Consider the following 17,748-nt stretch of genomic DNA (forward strand, 5'->3'; position numbering starts at 1 on the left):
AAGTAGTGAGAAAGCGCAGTTGACAATAATAGATCTGGCACGAATTAGAAAATTGTCCAGATTGGGCTGCAGGAATACTAACGAGAACCTGGAAGACGAACAATGACTAGGTATCTAAGCAGAAGCAGTGTTTCCGTAATTGTTCTCGTAATCTTGAGCAAAAGAAGGTGTCGAAGGTGAGGAGTAATCGAGAAATGTTCAAGGATTGTTTGCGACAGATGCGCCTGTTGATGTCGATTCTCTTCCGCTATATTTTCCCAAATCAAAATAAACAATTGGTAATGCAAAAAGACGGCGCAACGATGCAGAAGTGAAAGAATGCTGGTGCTAGAGCTTCCGACATATGTCCAGAAATACAAAACCTGCGACGTGAATATACAATTGCACTCAACGCGCTGCTCCGCGTCGAAGACGGAACTATGCATGGCGTTGAAGCTGCTTATCGTCAGCTGATAAGCCGTAAGATCGTAATTCCGCTCCGGTGTTCTTGTGCCCCTCTCTTTCATACTCAACGACAACTCTGCGGCAGCAACATGAACCCTTGAAAAAAGTACTCGGAACTCGGAAAAGCAATTCCTCTCGCCTTTCTAAATGCTTTTATTTTCCAGCAAACAATTGTTCACTTACCCGTTTGATGCAATTAAGCGACTTGTTCTCTGTTGTCGGCTAAAACCTCTTCTAAAACCAGGTCCTCAACTTGCACCTTGGTTATAGTGCCTCGCATTAAAGGTCTTGTCGAAAAATCGATTTCGTGAAAACCAGAAAGTAAGTAATTATAAATAAGGCGAATGAATAAAAGATATAAACTACTCTTATCTCCTCTAATTTAACAACAAAAGGCTCTTATTTAATTATTTTCGGGGATTATTCAAGGTCTAAGTCTAGACGACTATCCTATCAAGTGCAATTCCGAACACCTGTAAAGCAGAATACTGTACCGTACACGAGGAGTACACCCAATCTTTTAACAAGTATCGACCCTTGACAATTCGCTCATTTTTGGGCGGTGCTTTCCGCACTTGATGGGATATTTATATTCTATTACTACTAAAGTCAAAGGTCGTATGTAGGCACTACATCCATCGACATCACATTCCTTCTGTCTTCCTATCCCTCGGGTCGAGTCTCCTACACTCTACCTAATACATCCCTAACTTTCTAGATATCCACTCATGGAAAAGAAGCACCTATAAGCAACCCCAAATCAATCGTTCATTTGCAAGGATTTCCGGGACTTTCAAACTCATTTAGATTACTGAATTAGCAAGCATCTCACGAAACAACAAACCCCAAGTACAAATAAAAAACAAAAAGACAGAATATTTTCTATACAAATGAATTAAAAAGGAAGCGCCTGAATCAACATCTTAACGTCGTATTCAAACTCCACTATAAATTCACATCTTTGAACCCTCACCTGGAGTCGTTTTACTTGCTTGTAGAATTAGAGATACGGTGGTAGCGATTTCTGATGGCCCCTTTAGCTTAGCGTCCGGCATTTTAAAAAACCTCTATATGTAGAATAGTCCGGGGAGGATTTCATCATGACAGCTTTGACATCCTCCAAGAATGTTTCCTCTAGCCCTTTCCCAAGGAGTTGCGAATCAGATCTGAGCTGCAGAACCGCAATCACAAGAAACCAAGCGGGATTCCAAAACAAAATCCATCATAGATCATAACATTCTAAACAAACAACTGGGTATCATAACACTCCCGCCCTCTCCCTTCCCCCTCTCACAACCATCACATCTAACCCATCCTATCATCCCACACCAACTCCACATCCCACGCCCGTTCCCCCCTCCAAACCCTCCCCGCATCATTAACCCCCGCAACCGCCCCCCTCAAATCCCTCCCCATGCCCGCCGGTCCCGACGCCACAACCCTCGTCCTCAACTCCCTCCTCGCCCTACCCTCCAAGAACGAACGCACGATACTGTCAAGCGACGGATGGACGGACTCCATATACGTCTCTGTGTAGCTCGTCGCGATCGAGGAGGAAGAACAGCATGATTTCGCGACGGGAGTGATATCTTCCTCCGTTTTGATGGGCACGTTTTTGAGAGACGCGGGGGCGGAGGAGGAAGATGAGGATTCTTGCGTGATGTAGACGTGGATGCGTAGATCTACGTTCTCGTCTTTCGCGCGTTTCTTGAGCTCGGAGAGTTCGGCGGCTATCCAGGCTAGATTCGCAGCGCGACGAACGATCCAGATGAAATCGACGGGGACGGAGGTGAATGCTTTTGAAGCGGTGGCGGCTAGCACGAGTGGGAGGGTGAGGGAGATACCGGTGCCGCCTGCGATGGCGAGGAGGTTTGAGGGCTCGATGCCGGTGTTGGGGTGGGATGGGAGGAGGGGGGTGCCGTAGGGGCCGGTGAGGATTACGGGGGTGGTGGTGGAAGGTATCGGTGTTGAGCCTGAGGAGGGGAGGGTGGTGAGTTGGCCTAGGGCGAGGGATTTGAGACGGCGGGTTTCTCCTGCGCGACAGCGGACTATGTAGGTGTGCTGAGGAAGAGCAGGATGCGGTGCTGGAACCGAAGCCACGGTCAAGGGGTGGGATTGCCAGATTGTGAGGGCCGGGAAGGTGAGGAAGAAGTGTTGACCTACGTGCCATGCTTCGTGGTTGTGCGTGAATTCTAGCCGTACGACACCACCGTCTACATCGTCGAAGTATTCTACAGAGGATTGAGCGTTGTGGAAGCCGAAATCCGCGGTTCCCTTGACGTAGCCTACGTGGATGAGAAGAGTGCGAAGGAATCGAACTCCTCGATCGAGGCCCCAGATTCCGAGGGAGGCAATCATCCAGCATGCTAGTTGCGCCCAGTGGCCCCAGCAGGCGCCGATGTATAGCATGGCGAGGATGTAATGGGATTTGCGGAAGAATTCGTGGCCGGTGATTTTGATGACGCGTTGGAAGCTCAGGAAGAAGAGGAGGCTGAGAAGGCCCATGGCGATACAACCCCAGACCATGTATTTCTGTTTGATGAAGTCGCGGTAGACTTTTGGTTGGGGTTGGTAGTAGAGGCCTTCGATTAGGGTCCAGCCGAAGGTGTGCAGGACGGCCTGGATGTAGATGATTCGGCCGGTCCAGCGGTGGAGGAAGTTGAGGGATTGATAAGGGATTCCGGTTATGAGTGTCAAGATTGATTCTCGGGTTGAGAGAGCGACGGTGAGAGGTGTGAGAGCGTATGCTAGGACGCCTACTCTGTCAGAGAATCCTCCAACTCCAGTCCGTTTGTTTGTCAATGTTGAGCCTTTAATGGGGGTGATCCAGGTTTTGTATACGATTCCTACCAATCTGAAAGGGTTAGTCCGGGCGATACTTAGATATTGATTGTCACTTACGAGAATGCCAATAGATATGCCAACAAAATGGCCAACACCACAAGTTGCACTCGACTAACATGACCAAAGAATCCTACAAAGCTTTCTGGGAGTAGCCATTTTCTTAACGACGCCTGGATAGCCCCCCATCCTCGAGTATAGGCATTTGCCGGTGATTGTGTCTCATTCTTTTCGGTAATTGGCGCGTAGAAATTCCGAGTTGGTTTTGGTTTGAGTGTTCGAAGTGTGACGATGACAAGTAAGATTCCACCTATGACTGCCCATAATATGAACGAATAGAGCATGGAAGTATCATGCATCCAGTAAACAGCGCGGAGGTATTCGCATGATCCGGCGTCTTTGGTACATGGTAAGATTTGAGGAACATATCCCCACTATGCATGTATTAGCAGAAATTCAGCAAGTAATAACTTTTGTAGATACTTGTATTTGCAAAATAATCATATAACATCAAGAAATTTAAAACAAAAGATTGAACAAACTCACATGATAAACCTCCCTCGAGGTATTAGTATGTTCCTGAATGTGCGCCCTCTTCAACAAATCCATCTTCAAAAATATCCCAATTCAATACCTTCGAAACTCAACATCACAATCCAGCAGAGCCGTACACAATCCTATATATCCCATCTTCAATCTAGGCCCATAACATTGAGCACATTTCCCCACATGGTCGCAAGATCCAGAATGTAGTGTTGATCATCCTCCGCACCACTCACAACCACGCAAAATGGACGGGTGGAGTACAGCCAAGCACCCATTCCCACAGTTTAAAGGACCGGCGTTTCTGGAAATCTGCTCAATTGAGCGCAGGTTTTTGCCGAGTTGCGAGGATGAGATAGATGATGGTGGATTGCATAGATCATGGTGGAGGAATTATTGGTCTCGAGGCGACGCCCGGGATTTATTACGAAGGCGTTTTTAATGTTGTGCGTTTGCTGGGATTGAGAGGTGGTTTAACCAATAAATTTTCGCGTATTTTGAATTTCGTCGTGTCGTCAAAGTGGACGTCATGAGGAAGCGATGAAAAAACGTGACTTGTTACGCGTGCTACAGAGAAGTAAGTTTGACAGCTTTCCAAGTTCATTCTAGAAACTTGACTTAGCAGCTCAACAAGCTAGTTCCTTATCAATAGACATGCAGATGAATAGCTCAAACATGCTCAACTGATTTAATCTCCTAGGGCTTGGATCATTGAATTCGGTATGAGAATTTTGGTCTAGGTTGAAAGTACCATGCTTATCAGCGATTTTTGTTTGGGCAGTCAAATGAATGCTGAGATACCAGAGATTTCCTTTGTAAAGTCTCACAACTGTTCGAATGAATAGTGTCAATTTTCAGGCTGTTCCCACGATTGCTTTTCTTGCAGATTGTCATAGATGCTATGAATTAGGCCTTCGTGGTCGTTTTTATGTTGCAACGTATGAAACAAGGCGGTTTATTACGATTCTAGTTGTTTTCAACATTCGCATATCGTTTACTTAAAAATAAATATAATAGAAGAGGGGTAAAATTGAAATGTCTCGTAAAGAATAAGAACTTCTTATACGCATAAATCAAGTCTCCTTCAAAACGGAATGTGAAAAATAGTAAAAAGCAGCATCCGAAACTCTGTCATGATTTTAAATGAACATTCGAACCGCGTATATCTTAAAACTCCCGATTCGATTTCATGCACTAAAACAGTATCCATGGCATATCTGCATTTCCTTTTAAGTCTTGTACTCTCTAGAAAATAGTTTGCCTGTGACGATGAAATAACATACCTTCAGATTTAAATGCTTCACTATTCTCTAAATGCTGAATTTCGTGATTCGCAATGTACTTCCACATCCCACGAAAATTATTCACAGTTTTATTCGATTTACAGGTTCACATTCAACAAACCAATACTGTAGAATCGTTTAACACTACAACCGTAGAATCTCTAGCTGCTGCGCTGAATTGAACCGTCGGAATTCAGACCCATCTAATCCGTCACATCAAAATGTCCTTATCAACCAGTCGTGCTGACCAAGCTACAATCAATGCTTTCAGCTCGTGGCTGTATGTAGATGAGGTTGTAAAGTTCATGCTGGGCTTTTAAGAGGATTTGATAAATTTTGACGGCTAATCTTTTACCCAACCGATTACCCAAGTCTCCCCTTACAGCTAAAAAATACACACAACTCCCACCCTCATTCCACTCATTCATCCCCACGAATCCCACAGTCCAAAAAGCATTTATCGCGACTAACTCCCCAACACCTCTTTTCCCCACCATCACCAGATTCCACGCCTCCGATCGTTGTGCGACGAATGTAAGGACGAGAATCCCACACAATGCAAGGCAGGCATCTGTCGCTCATTCCCGCGCGCCCGGTTATTGACTACGCGCCTTGTTTTTTCCCACCTTCCTTCAGCGTTCAAAATTCAAATACTGCAGGCTCCTGGATTAGTCATGGAAGAGTGCTAGATGAGGGTGGAAGAGAGAAGGAGTGGGTAAAGTGATGTGGAGTGTAGTTATGTGGATTTAGTAGGAAGGATGTTTGTGAAGCTAAGTTTCTAACGGCTACAAGCGGATTGATAAAGAAGGAGCTACAAAATATATTTTATCTTGCAACATCAACATCAAAGCGTAAAATTAATTCCGCGCCCCTCCCCCAGTCTTCCAACCCACCTACCAAGCCCACCTCTCCCCCCATCCCCTCCTCACAAAATATTTCCTCCCCTCATCCAGCAAAAGAATCCCCATCCCAAAAGCAACCGGCAAAAACCAGTACTCAACACCCACACTGCTTGTGCCTAGGGTGCTCTGCAATTTCGGGATATACAGCCAGAAAAACGCCATGGCGAGGGAGAACAGGATCGCGGGGAAGATATACAGGTTTTGCGTGGCTTTGTTGAAGATGGGTGGGTGGGAAAACAATGAGAGGCGGCGGGTGCGGAGGGTTAGGAGGGTGAAATATTGCCTGAAAATGCATTAGTAAAATGGTATGGGGAAAGGAAGGAGGGAGGGAGAGGGGAGGGAGAGAGACTTACATGACAACGAGATTGACGAAATAAACACTACTAGCCTCGACCAACTTCTGATTCACGAAATCCTGATCCACGCCCTCGGGTAACTCGCCGTATTTGAACCAGAACATCCCGAACGGCAGCCCATTCCGCTGGAGATACCAGAACGCCATCGCGAACGAAGAAACCGTTTCCAGCACCCCGATGAAGCCGTAGGATTGCAGGATGAGCTGCCAGGACACGAGACGATCCGTGCCTGGGCGTCGGGGCCGACGAAGCAGGACGTCTGCTTCGGGGGTTTCGTAGGCAAGAACAGTAGCAGCAGCACAATCCGTAAAACAGCAAATAATAATCATCAAAAAACTCGACAGCACCTGCGGAATCCCAAAAATCACATTCGTCATCACAGGCCAGAACTCCGAGAACGAGCCGGCGGGGAGGAGATACGCGATCGTCTTCTTCAGGTTATCAAACACCACACGACCGTATTGCACGGCTTCGACGATGGCGGAGAAGGACTCGAGGAGGACCATGTCAGCGGCTTCGATGGCGATGTCGGAACCGCTGCCGAGGGCGATGCCGATGTCTGCTGCTTTGAGGGAGGGAGCGTCGTTTACGCCGTCGCCGGTCATGCCGACGATTTCGGAGCGGGATTGGAATTCGCGGACGATGCGGAGCTTTTGTTCGGGGGTGGTGCGGGCGAAGACTATTTCGGTGTAGGTGCAGAGTTGGTCCCATTGGTTTTCGTTTACTGGATGTGTTAGCCGTGTTGCATTTTGCGAGTAGAAGACTTACGGGTGATCATTTCTGGTCCGCTGATGACAATTGATGTTTGTGTTTCGTGGTCGATTTCTGAGGTTTCTTTCTCATTTCCCGACTCGGATGTTGGTACTGCGTAGTCTCTAGAGAGAGCTGAGATGTTTTTGACCATATGGGGAGGATTTGTAACGATCCCACATTCTGCGGCGATGGCTTGTGCAGTGAGCGCAAAGTCTCCAGTGACCTGAATTTTGTTAGATCGCATTTTTAATAGTATGTTAGGTACGTACCATGAAAATCCTAATTCCAGCTCTTCTCAAAATCTTCACCACAGAGGGAATCTCATCTCTGGGAGGATCAACAATACCAACGATACCGACAAAGGTGAGACCAGATCTAGCATGATGCATGACTTCGTCCTCGTAGCGAGCGGATGTCGGAGATTCTCGCATCTCTTCTCGGCAAATGGTCTTTCTTGCCAAAAGAATGACACGCTTTCCTTCGGAGGACCATTTATCCTTGATGTTCTCTATTTCTCTGAGCGTGTTCTCATCAAGTGGTTTAGCATCTCCGTCTGGCGTGATAAATTTTGTACAACGAGTGATAAGAACATCGGGTGCTCCTTTGATCGTCAGAAGGCTATAAAGTCAGTAAGAAATCTTAGACGGGATGTTCGAGAACTTACGTATCAATTGCCCGAAAGGTTGCAGCTTCAGTAGTGTGCAAAGCCACCTCCAGTCCTTTCTCTTCTGCCAACTCCAACGTTCGGATCATGTATTTGTTCTTGCTGTTAAAAGCCAACTCGAATGTTTTCTTCCACATTTGACGAAGTTCTGTGACTGGACCCAGAGATTCAGAAAATCTTAGAACCGCTTGATCTGTGGCGTCACCATTGATCTTTCTTTCGTGGAGAGGTAATTTATATGTCGATGCATCAAACTCTCCCGAGTTACACAAGCCAGCGATGAGGCGCAATTGATCAACCGCGTTGAAGCCTTTCCCTTCATTACGGCGTTGCATCATTTCATCTCGAGTAGCTTGAGGATCCATATTCTGCAGACCGATTGAACATTCGGTGACACACATTTTGTTCTAAACAATTTAGTAAGTGTGGCATAAGACGAGGTATTCAGACGTACTTTGGTCAGTGTTCCCGTTTTATCAGAGCAAATGACACTGACGGACCCGAGAGTCTCGACGGTTTTGAGTGACTTGCAAAGGATTTTATTCTTGCGCATAATATTTGCAGTGATCGTTAACGATGCAGTCAAAGCGATTGGCAGACCTTCAGGAATGAATGCGATAGCGACTGAAACACAATCGACAATCAGTAGAGGTACATTAATCCAGCCTGGATGGAATTTCCGAAGATATGCGGCCCTGTAACAATTAGAGTTGAGCCTGAAAAGGTCTAAAATACAGCTTACCAGACAATAATGACTATTAATATCATGCTGAACATGATAGAACAAATGATAAAAACAAAGTTCACAACTTCCTTCTCAAGAGGCGTCATGCCAGTTTTGGGAGCGTTAGTTAACTTGGCGATTCTACCAAACACGGTTGAATCTCCAGTAGATACCACGACACCGACTGCCGACCCAGAAATACAATGTGTACCTTGCATACCAATACATTTTGTTTCAAGATAATTCTCATCAGAGCTTTCTACTGTACCTGGGAGAGGAAACGATTCGCCTAGAGAGAATTAGTGATGAATAAAACCGAAATGGAGTGAGCTGACCAGTGAGGATTGATCTGTCAAATTTGGCGTCTGACGAAACTTCCACAAAACGAACATCTGCCGGAAGCTTGTTGCCAGACTTGATGAAGAGAATGTCGCCCGGCACGATGTCGCTCGCGATAACGGTAACTTGTGTGCCATCTCTGAGCATCAAACAGTCATCTGGAAGCATAGTTGAGATTGAAGCCATGACCCTGGATGAAGACCAATCTTGCCAGGCGTTAAAGGCAGCTTGAATGAAGAAGACGGCTAGAAGAACAATGGCCAATGCGAGATTTGCAACCGCTGGGGGGTCCCCAAGAGGTTTCCATGATACAAAGACCAAGATGGATCCAACTAGTAAGATAGATCCAAACCCTCTGAAGAAATAGCCAAATATTTGTTTGAATCGATGGGTTGGTGGTGGTGAAGGTGTGTTCTTGCCATACTCTGTGAGACGTCGCTTAGCTTGTTCTGACGACAGCCCTTGGTTTGAAGAACTCGAAAGTCGTGTATATATTTCGTTCGTGGATATTATGTGCCAATCCAAGTTTCCGAGTTCTGCAGCCTGTTAATATGAGACCCAAATGACTGTGGGAGAAGTGACCTTTAGCTGCAGAATCCTTTGCCTTCTTGGCTTCAGCAACATCTTTCTCTTTCGATTCGTCAATTTGAAAAGAGATGGTCCTGTATTGAATCGGAAGTGCGCTTGCTGGATCTATTGAACCTCTTCTGCTGTGCATGCTGTGAATTGAGATGTTCGAATTCGTACGTTGAAGAGGATCAGGCGTGGCTTGAGGCCGGTCGCCAGCTGCTTCAAGATCGACATCCGTCCATTGTATTCGCGAACGCGGCTGCTTCTCACCCGCAAATTCAACCATGGTGGAATATAAAAATTTCGCAGTAAAATTGAGAGGAGAAGGTGTAACAAGATATGGCGGCTCAAGTGTGTAAAGGATTTGACTGAACTTTGTACGACCAGTAAAAAGGCCCACAGAACAGCAGGTATCTCTTCAGAACGGCGTATTCGAGATCTCGAGTAAGAAGCAGGATGCGATGAGATGCAACGTTGGATCGAAGGTCTTATACAAAACCTTCTGTTCCTTGAAAGGCTATCATCAACCAGTCACCGAACCGCGGCCAAAGTCACCATCGCCATTAAAAAACTAGTGGTCCTGCCAGTCCAAGGCAATGCATATGTTAGGAGATCGATCGTAATCATTACCTACTGGAGCGAAGTTATGAAGAAATCCCTCACATAAACTTCGTACCTGAATATGTGATGGAGGCTATGCAATCGGGCAAGGGGTTGTCTAGCGCTTAAGCGAGTATTGATAAAGGCGAGTCTGTGGAGAAGCAGGGAAACCATAGGTAAAATTGCACTTGCAAATTAAACATCAGTTCTCTGGGACAATCCGTGCGTTAATGTGACATTGAGGGTTGGGGTAGCTCAGCTCGAGCTTCCTAGTTGTTCTTTCAACCAGTTTTTGTGCGTAAATCCAATCGCAAAGCGGTATTGAAACATAGCAAGTAAAAGGCAGTCACTTAACTTTCGGTAGAAAACTTCCCCAGTAAGCAGTAGAAAAGGCCCTCCGACCGTACTTAGAGCAAGACATTGCGACGTCAAATCAAGAAAATGAAAAAGGAGGTTAGTGGACGTGTGGCTGGTCTCGCTTGTGGCAGATGTTGACGGCGCATATTACAATGCTTGTTGCATTCAAGACCACGTTCCTCTCGCAGAACACGGTCCGCAGACTGAATGTACTGGCTGAGCCTGCCATGGTTATTGTGGGGGAGACGGAAACAATTTCATAATATTGACGTTGATATTGGCTACCGCAGCAGTCCGTTTACTGGCGGCTATCAAAATATGGTTGTCAGCGTTTCTGCGGTGTGGTAAAATCGCGCATTTCGCCAAGCTAGAGCAAATACGGTTGTTGCCCGGATCTATCCAGATTTAGCTTTTATACCGTTATATACGTTTGACATGTCGGTGATAGAAATCCCTCATATGTTTGATATGGAATATATGGGAATGGTAGCTGAAAAAGCAGGTGTATCAGAGGTAATAAATGATGATGTCGGGCAACTTACTAATTTCTACTTGCCGCTTCCAACGCTCATTTGCGATCAATAGCTGGATAGGTTGCTCTAACGTAACAGAATAACGGCTGGAAGAATTGTTCTTCTATGACCCATCTTGATAGAAAGCGTCCCTATGAAGTCCTGGCTACGTTGGTGCATTGGGACGAACGCGCATGGTGAGTAAAAATCTTGATGCAAATATCGGAGTGAAAGGAATCCAAATTTTTGGTACACCAGAATCCGTTCTCGATATAAGTTCCCATGATTTGGAAGATCTCACTTAAACGTGTCAATAGACGGTCTGAAGCTGCTCTAAGATTTGAAAGACTGAAATGCGTGTCGTCGACTCTTGTCCTTGCGGCGCTCGGGAAGCTCAAACATGTTTAGAGCTTTGGTCGTTGGCAAGTCTGAGCTTTCTGCACAAAATTGAGGGATTGAAGCGCACGGACAATACCCATGCAGTGCTGGTGCACGTATTCTGCACGTGCATTCCTCCTTGTCGTTCAATACATATTATTTCTAAATTATTCTTGAATATTTCTCAAAGTTGAGTGCACCCATACCAGGCTCATCTATTAGTACAAGCGCCGTCTAACTTAGATCCAAACAAGCTACGCTGAAAAAGATTTCGCGGCTAGACTGTTTCTAGTAACCCACGTGATGAGCTAATAATATCAGTTCCTCTTAATTTCAACTTCTCTTTACACAAAGTTTCGCGACTCACTTATAAAATTTCCTCACATATTTTCCAATTGTATAATCCCGTCCCCCTGTCACATTCGACAAAATGTCTTCCGGTATCTCGAAGAGCAAACATACTGCCCCTAGTACCAAAGACGACGAACCACCTGTGGTATCGCTTGATTCACCTTTCCTCGCCCTCGCCGAACGAGGTTACCGGTATCAAAAACACACAATCTCCATACCCGACCGATACGGCTTCTTTTCAGCTGGCCCTCCCAACGAACAAGTACGCCAGGGTATCTTATTCGTTCTGTTGTTCATTACGGTTCTGCTCCAGATTGGCCTTGGAGCGTCGGTCGCTATTGTCAACGCGCGCAGATCAGATACGAGGCCTTTTTGGCCACTACCCGTGGTGTGTTCCTTACTGGATGGTGGTCTTGTGGCACTTATTTGGATTTCTGAGTGTGGTAAGAGAGGTCGAGAGAATGATTGTGATTTGAAAGACGGGGAAAAGACGAATTAGGTTTGGGCCATCAATATGTTATTGGCTCTGTCGGTATCAGGATCCGCTGCGGTTTGCAAAAGAGGTTGTGGTATAAGCTGCATCGAGAGGCAGCCAGTGGACCATGGGGTTCTCTTCGCATACGACGAATGTGGACGATCATGGCAGGCTGAGAACCCAAACTACTCTCATGACCACTGTTCGTCGAGTCTCGTTATCCGTACGAGTATTTAGTCGATGTTCTTCACTAGAAATCAGCGAGTAGTACTCGCTGCTCATCCCATAACATATCAGTATCGTTCAATCAAGTGTTTGTGGATCAATCAGAACGTAGCACGAGAGCAACTGGATGCTGATCTGACATCCAACTACAAACCCTGGTTCATCATTCATGGCATCAGCTGCTGCTCAAGATGTGTAGGTCTACTCCGATAAACTTTTTTAAAGCTGTAGAATGCCAATTCTTGCATAGCTGCAAATGACATCCATCCTGTTCGAAGTTACGCTATCTACTCGATATTGTCATCTCTTCGGTATCGCCTGAATTTCAATTCTATGTATTACTTCGACATCAGGACGCTTCATGACCTCCACATGCGAAGTTTATTTCCTCACGCCATGCGCATAAACGGCGATCTGGTACTGAGGCTCGCGACAATCGCTGAACCTAGAAGTTGCGACAAAACCTACCACAGTCATCTTTCTCATGAAGGGCCAGATTTTTGTCAAATTTTGAATATTTTTGGTCCACGTCATCTTTGCATGAGGGTTAACACTCGTCAATCGCGGTGTATATGGGAACAAGGCTCTGCTCTCCTGATAGTGCTTACTAGATGATAGAGCCCATGCTCTTCAAGACATAGCTCTAGGAAAAAGGTCTTGAGAAGGGACTTCGACCGTGGAGGCTGGAGAAATGAATCCTAGAGAGTGAGCACACATGGGCTTGTTCGATTTTCTAGAGTCTTGACATATGGCCAACATGGTGGGAAGCTTGGTCTGGGAGCAGCAATATGTGGTACATCTGGGTCAAGGGAACATCTCCAACACTCGCGTTGAAGAGGTGAATCAATTTAAACAGGGTTGGATAAATGGAGGCAGAAGTAAGGATTTGGGAAGAGGTGATGTAGTTGTTAATGAGACGACTGGGATGGTTTAGGATATTCAAAATAGGACCGTCTAGGGAACGTCCAAAGGAACTGCATATGGGAACTTGGTTGTAAATATTGCATCGGTGTATCCGAATCGGAAGAAGAAGGTCAATGGATAGTCTGCAGTGTTCGTTGATATGCTAGAAACAAATTAATAGGGAGTCTAGATGTACGACTCGTCCTTCCTGAGAATTCCCTACCTACCTAGGTACTTTGTTGTCATTATGACTTCAGAGCCCAAGCAAAATATTTTGTAGATCAAACCACGCTAGCTCCAAGTTCGATCATCTCTCCCTATCGCTAACAAATAGTAAATTGAAAAGTTGTTTGTCACTGTCGTGTTCCTCGCCCACGAGAGTAGGTGGTACAACCGGCCGAGTACGAACTGCGTCAGCAACAAGCCTCGAAGATATGACCATGACCAACCCACAAAGCAACTGCAGAAAGAACTGATCCAATCCCTCAAATCCAACACGAACATTGGATCCAACAAAACTCAACCCGCAGTACCAAACCCAAAAAATCTGCAGTCCAACCCCTCCGACCAATCACACGCCCCGAATCTCCCTCGTCAGCTCCGATACTGACCCAAAATTTCTATACAGGTCATATTCGTGCGCCTTGTGTCCCCAACCAACCACCGACAACACCAGCAATTGAATCTCACCACTGTTGGTTGGCAGCGTGGTTATGGGTGTTTGGATGTTGTAAATAGAGACGAATTCCCTTCGAAACTTGTGTGCGGCAAATTCGCCTCTTCTTTATCTCCGGGCAAGCTTACCTGCACGACCTTCGACTCGACTTCTAAGAATTTGGAGATATGTTTGCCGCGAGTATGCCCAGTGCTTCAGCGATGAGGGTGGTTAGGAATGTGCCAGCAGCAGTACGACGAGTGTCAGCGAATCAAACGGCGGTTCGAAGTATATCATCACGGTCCTCGATCCATACCTCACAATCGGCCTCGAGCGGTAGGAGTGCGTTCAGGAATTCATGGCAGAGCCGCGCGGTGGTGCCAGTAGGCAGTCGAGGGTTCTCTGCTACGAAAGCCGTGAAACATGAGCATGTCAAGCCGCCGGCGCCGGGGAAAGAGTAGGTTTGCAACGCAATGGAGTTGATAGGGCTGATGAAGATAGGATCTATATCACGTTCGTCGACAAGGACGGTATGGAACATAAGATTGCTACCGCAGCAGGTGATAACCTTCTCTCCGTCGCGCAGACACACGATATCGAAATGGAAGGTACCTTAACCCCCCTCTTCCCTTTTCCTCGGCGAGACTGACAAGCTCCAGGTGCATGCGAAGGTTCCTGTGCCTGTTCAACCTGCCATATTATCATCGAGAGCGAGGAGATGTATGAGAAGTTGCCCGAGGCGTCGGATGACGAGAATGATATGCTGGATCTGGCGTTTGGGCTGACGGAGACGTCGCGGTTGGGCTGTCAGTGTGAGGTTAAGGAGGAGCTTAATGGGATGAGAGTCAGACTGCCGAATGCGACGAGGAATATGCAGGCTAGTAATTTTACTTCGAAATAAGGTGGTGAAAAGATGGAAGGGTTACGAGGCATTGGGTGGGATAATGAAGCATTCAAGGCGTCTTTTATGGGCGGGATTTTGAAAGAATTGCTTGATAGAGGCCCAGGTTTCAAGCGGGTATCTCTTGATATCTATGTATGTAATATTTCCTGGCGTTAGGTTTTACCAGAAACCGCTCGAATATGCGGGAAAACAGCGCTGCCATACCTAGGACAGCAATTTTACACTCCTCAACTCCATCCCAATTACCTTCCAAACAATCACGCCTCTTCCACACTCCCAGCCTTCAACCCTCCCCCACCCCCAGCAATCAAATCCAAAAACCCCTTCTTACTCATCTCATTAACCTTCTCCTCCCTCCTCCCCACCCCCACAACGCCCCTTCACTCTCGCCTCCCTCGCCGCCTCCTCCCCCTTCACCTGCGCAGCCCTCACCGCATTAAACAGCTTCACCACACCCCTCTGCGCCGTCTTCCTCAGTCGTTTCTCCATCTCCATAACCTCCTGTACACTCGACTGTCCTAGATCCGCCGTCCCGTTCGCGGCATCAAACGCTGTGCTCGCACCTAATACATCCTTCACACGCCCTTTCTCTAACGCCGCCCGCTTGTCGTCTTTCATCTTGTTCTTCGCTTTCTTCTCGAGCGCTTGATCTGTGATTTCTTTGCTCGTCTCAATGGCCGCCTGAGAGCGTGAGAGGACTGGATCGGCGCGTTTGCTTGTGGCGAGCTTCGCGCCGAGGATTTTCGACATCGAAGTCGCGAATGCTTCGGGGTCGTTGCGCTTGCGTTTGCGTGTTAAATTCGGGTTTGAGTTATCTGATGCTGCGGAGTCTGAATCGGAATTTGAGGCGTCTGTGATTTCCTCTTCGGCCAATTGTTCGACGATGGGTTCGTCATCTTGATCTGATACTTCGCCCGTGATGAGATCTTCTTTGTCGAGGCCCTCGTCGTCGGAATCTTGCAGGTTGACGGCTTGGAAATCTGCTTGTGGTGTTGATGGTGATACTTCGTCTTCGGAGTCGCTGCTGTGGTAATCGGTTTGTTTCTTAAATTTCTTAGTCGGACGTTTGGTTTTTCCCTTCATTCCATCTTCCACCTTGCGCTTTTTTGAGTATCCGCCGGCCATTTTGAGTGTTGTGTTGTTGTATATGTTCTAGACTGATCCTGCAATCGAAGCTTATCAGTCGCAAAAAAAATGTATGGGGAGGTTAAACGTCGGGTAAATATTGCGTCCAAGCTAACCCCGCCATCTGCACGACGCCTCTTCCCTCCCACACTGAATTTGAGCCTCACGACTTCAACGACAGCAATACAGATTTAACGACATCATGGTTCTTCAAGACCTCGGACGGCGCATAAATGCCGCTGTCAGCGATCTCACGAGGTCTAGCAACCTTGATGAAAAGGTGAGAATACATAGAATGCGACGGAATAAGATGCTAACACATTGTAGGCATTCGATGGTATGATCAAGGAGATCTGTTCCGCCCTTCTCGAAGCCGATGTAAACGTCAAACTCGTCGGAAACCTACGGAAATCAATCAAGTCGTCTGTAAATTTCAAAGAGCTCGCGCCAAGCGTAAACAAGAAACGATTAATCCAGAAAACCGTCTACGATGAACTCGTCAAACTGGTCGATCCCCATGCGGAACCGTTCAAACCGAAAAAGGGAAAGCCGAATGTTATCATGTTCGTTGGACTGCAGGGAGCGGGAAAGACTACGACGTGTACGAAGTTGGCGAGACATTATCAGTCGAGAGGATTCAAGGCTTGTATGGTTTGCGCGGATACCTTCCGTGCGGGAGCGTTTGATCAGTTGAAGCAGAATGCGACGAAGGCCAAGATCCCGTATTATGGATCTTTAACTCAGACTGACCCTGCAGTTGTTGCGAGGGAGGGTGTGGAGAAATTCAAGAAGGAGAAATTCGATATCATTATTGTGGATACTTCTGGACGACATCGACAGGAAGATGCGCTGTTCCAGGAGATGGTGGATATTCAGAATGCCGTCAAGCCTGATCAGACGATCATGGTACTTGATGCTAGTATTGGTCAACAAGCCGAGGCGCAGAGTAAAGCTTTCAAGGAGACTGCTGATTTTGGTGCTATCATTATTACCAAGACCGATGGTCATGCTAGTGGCGGTGGTGCCATTTCTGCCGTTGCAGCGACACATACACCAATTGTCTTTATCGGCACTGGAGAACATATGCTAGATTTGGAAAAGTTCGCGCCTCAGCAGTTCATTTCAAAACTTCTTGGTATGGGTGATATGCAAGGATTAGTAGAACACGTGCAATCATTGAAGCTGGACCAGAAAGACACCATGAAGCACATCGTCGAGGGAGTCTTCACCGTCCGCGATCTTCGAGACCAACTATCCAACATCATGAAAATGGGACCCCTCTCCAAAATGGCCGGTATGATCCCCGGCATGAGCGGCATGATGCAAGGCATGGACGACGAAGAAGGTTCTCTCAAACTCAAACGCATGATATACATCTGCGACTCCATGACCGCCAAAGAACTCGACAGCGACGGCAAGATGTTTATCGAGCAACCAACCCGCATGACCCGTATTGCCTGCGGCTCTGGAACCAGCGTCCGCGAAGTTGAGGACCTCCTCACCCAACACAAGATGATGGCTGGCATGGCGAAGAAGATGGGCGGCAATATGAAGAATATGCAGAAAGCGCAGGGCGCGATGAGCGGTGCTAACAAACAGCAGCAGATGGCCGCGATGCAGAAAAGGTTGGCTAGTATGGGTGGTGGTGCTGGGGGTGGAGGCGGTGGGATGCCGGATATGGGGTCGTTGATGAAGATGTTTGGCGGTGGGGGCGCTGGTGGGGGGATGCCGGGCATGCCGGGCGGGATGGATATGGCGGCTATGATGAAGCAGATGGGTGGGATGATGGGGGGTGCTGGTGGTGGTGGTGGAAGGGGGGCCGGGAGAGGGAAGAGGTAGGAGGT

The 17,748-nt window shown here is 47.0% G+C and overlaps 6 protein-coding genes across 6 annotated transcripts; 3 read left to right on the forward strand and 3 right to left on the reverse strand.

The window, feature by feature from the left end:
- Positions 1-1,749: 1,749 nt before the first annotated feature.
- On the reverse strand, positions 1,750-3,894 carry GLAREA_07210 (Ferredoxin reductase-like, C-terminal NADP-linked; the record flags this gene model as incomplete). The annotated part of the gene is made up of 3 exons (XM_008081158.1): positions 1,750-3,298; positions 3,346-3,719; positions 3,832-3,894. The coding sequence occupies 3 exons, from the start codon at positions 3,892-3,894 to the stop codon at positions 1,750-1,752; spliced, it is 1,986 nt and encodes a 661-aa protein (XP_008079349.1).
- A 1,849-nt stretch (positions 3,895-5,743) lies between these two features.
- GLAREA_07211 (Calcium ATPase, transmembrane M) lies at positions 5,744-9,705 on the reverse strand (the record flags this gene model as incomplete). The annotated part of the gene is made up of 10 exons (XM_008081159.1): positions 5,744-5,774; positions 6,009-6,296; positions 6,367-7,093; positions 7,138-7,345; positions 7,392-7,740; positions 7,787-8,193; positions 8,241-8,481; positions 8,529-8,799; positions 8,846-9,385; positions 9,432-9,705. The coding sequence occupies 10 exons, from the start codon at positions 9,703-9,705 to the stop codon at positions 5,744-5,746; spliced, it is 3,336 nt and encodes a 1,111-aa protein (XP_008079350.1).
- A 1,991-nt stretch (positions 9,706-11,696) lies between these two features.
- On the forward strand, positions 11,697-12,116 carry GLAREA_07212 (uncharacterized protein; the record flags this gene model as incomplete). The annotated part of the gene is made up of 1 exon (XM_008081160.1): positions 11,697-12,116. One exon carries the CDS (start codon positions 11,697-11,699, stop codon positions 12,114-12,116), a length of 420 nt encoding a protein of 139 aa, XP_008079351.1.
- A 1,962-nt stretch (positions 12,117-14,078) lies between these two features.
- On the forward strand, positions 14,079-14,776 carry GLAREA_07213 (2Fe-2S ferredoxin-like protein; the record flags this gene model as incomplete). Its single annotated transcript, XM_008081161.1, has 3 exons — positions 14,079-14,332; positions 14,377-14,483; positions 14,535-14,776. The coding sequence occupies 3 exons, from the start codon at positions 14,079-14,081 to the stop codon at positions 14,774-14,776; spliced, it is 603 nt and encodes a 200-aa protein (XP_008079352.1).
- Positions 14,777-15,118: 342 nt separating this feature from the next.
- GLAREA_07214 (uncharacterized protein) lies at positions 15,119-15,904 on the reverse strand (the record flags this gene model as incomplete). The annotated part of the gene is made up of 1 exon (XM_008081162.1): positions 15,119-15,904. The coding sequence occupies one exon, from the start codon at positions 15,902-15,904 to the stop codon at positions 15,119-15,121; it is 786 nt and encodes a 261-aa protein (XP_008079353.1).
- Positions 15,905-16,106: 202 nt separating this feature from the next.
- On the forward strand, positions 16,107-17,743 carry GLAREA_07215 (P-loop containing nucleoside triphosphate hydrolase; the record flags this gene model as incomplete). Its single annotated transcript, XM_008081163.1, has 2 exons — positions 16,107-16,184; positions 16,232-17,743. The coding sequence occupies 2 exons, from the start codon at positions 16,107-16,109 to the stop codon at positions 17,741-17,743; spliced, it is 1,590 nt and encodes a 529-aa protein (XP_008079354.1).
- Between the last annotated feature and the right edge of the window lie 5 nt (positions 17,744-17,748).

Source organism: Glarea lozoyensis, assembly GCF_000409485.1.
Source record: "Glarea lozoyensis ATCC 20868 chromosome Unknown GLAREA14, whole genome shotgun sequence".
NCBI classification, from domain to species: domain Eukaryota; kingdom Fungi; phylum Ascomycota; class Leotiomycetes; order Helotiales; family Helotiaceae; genus Glarea; species Glarea lozoyensis.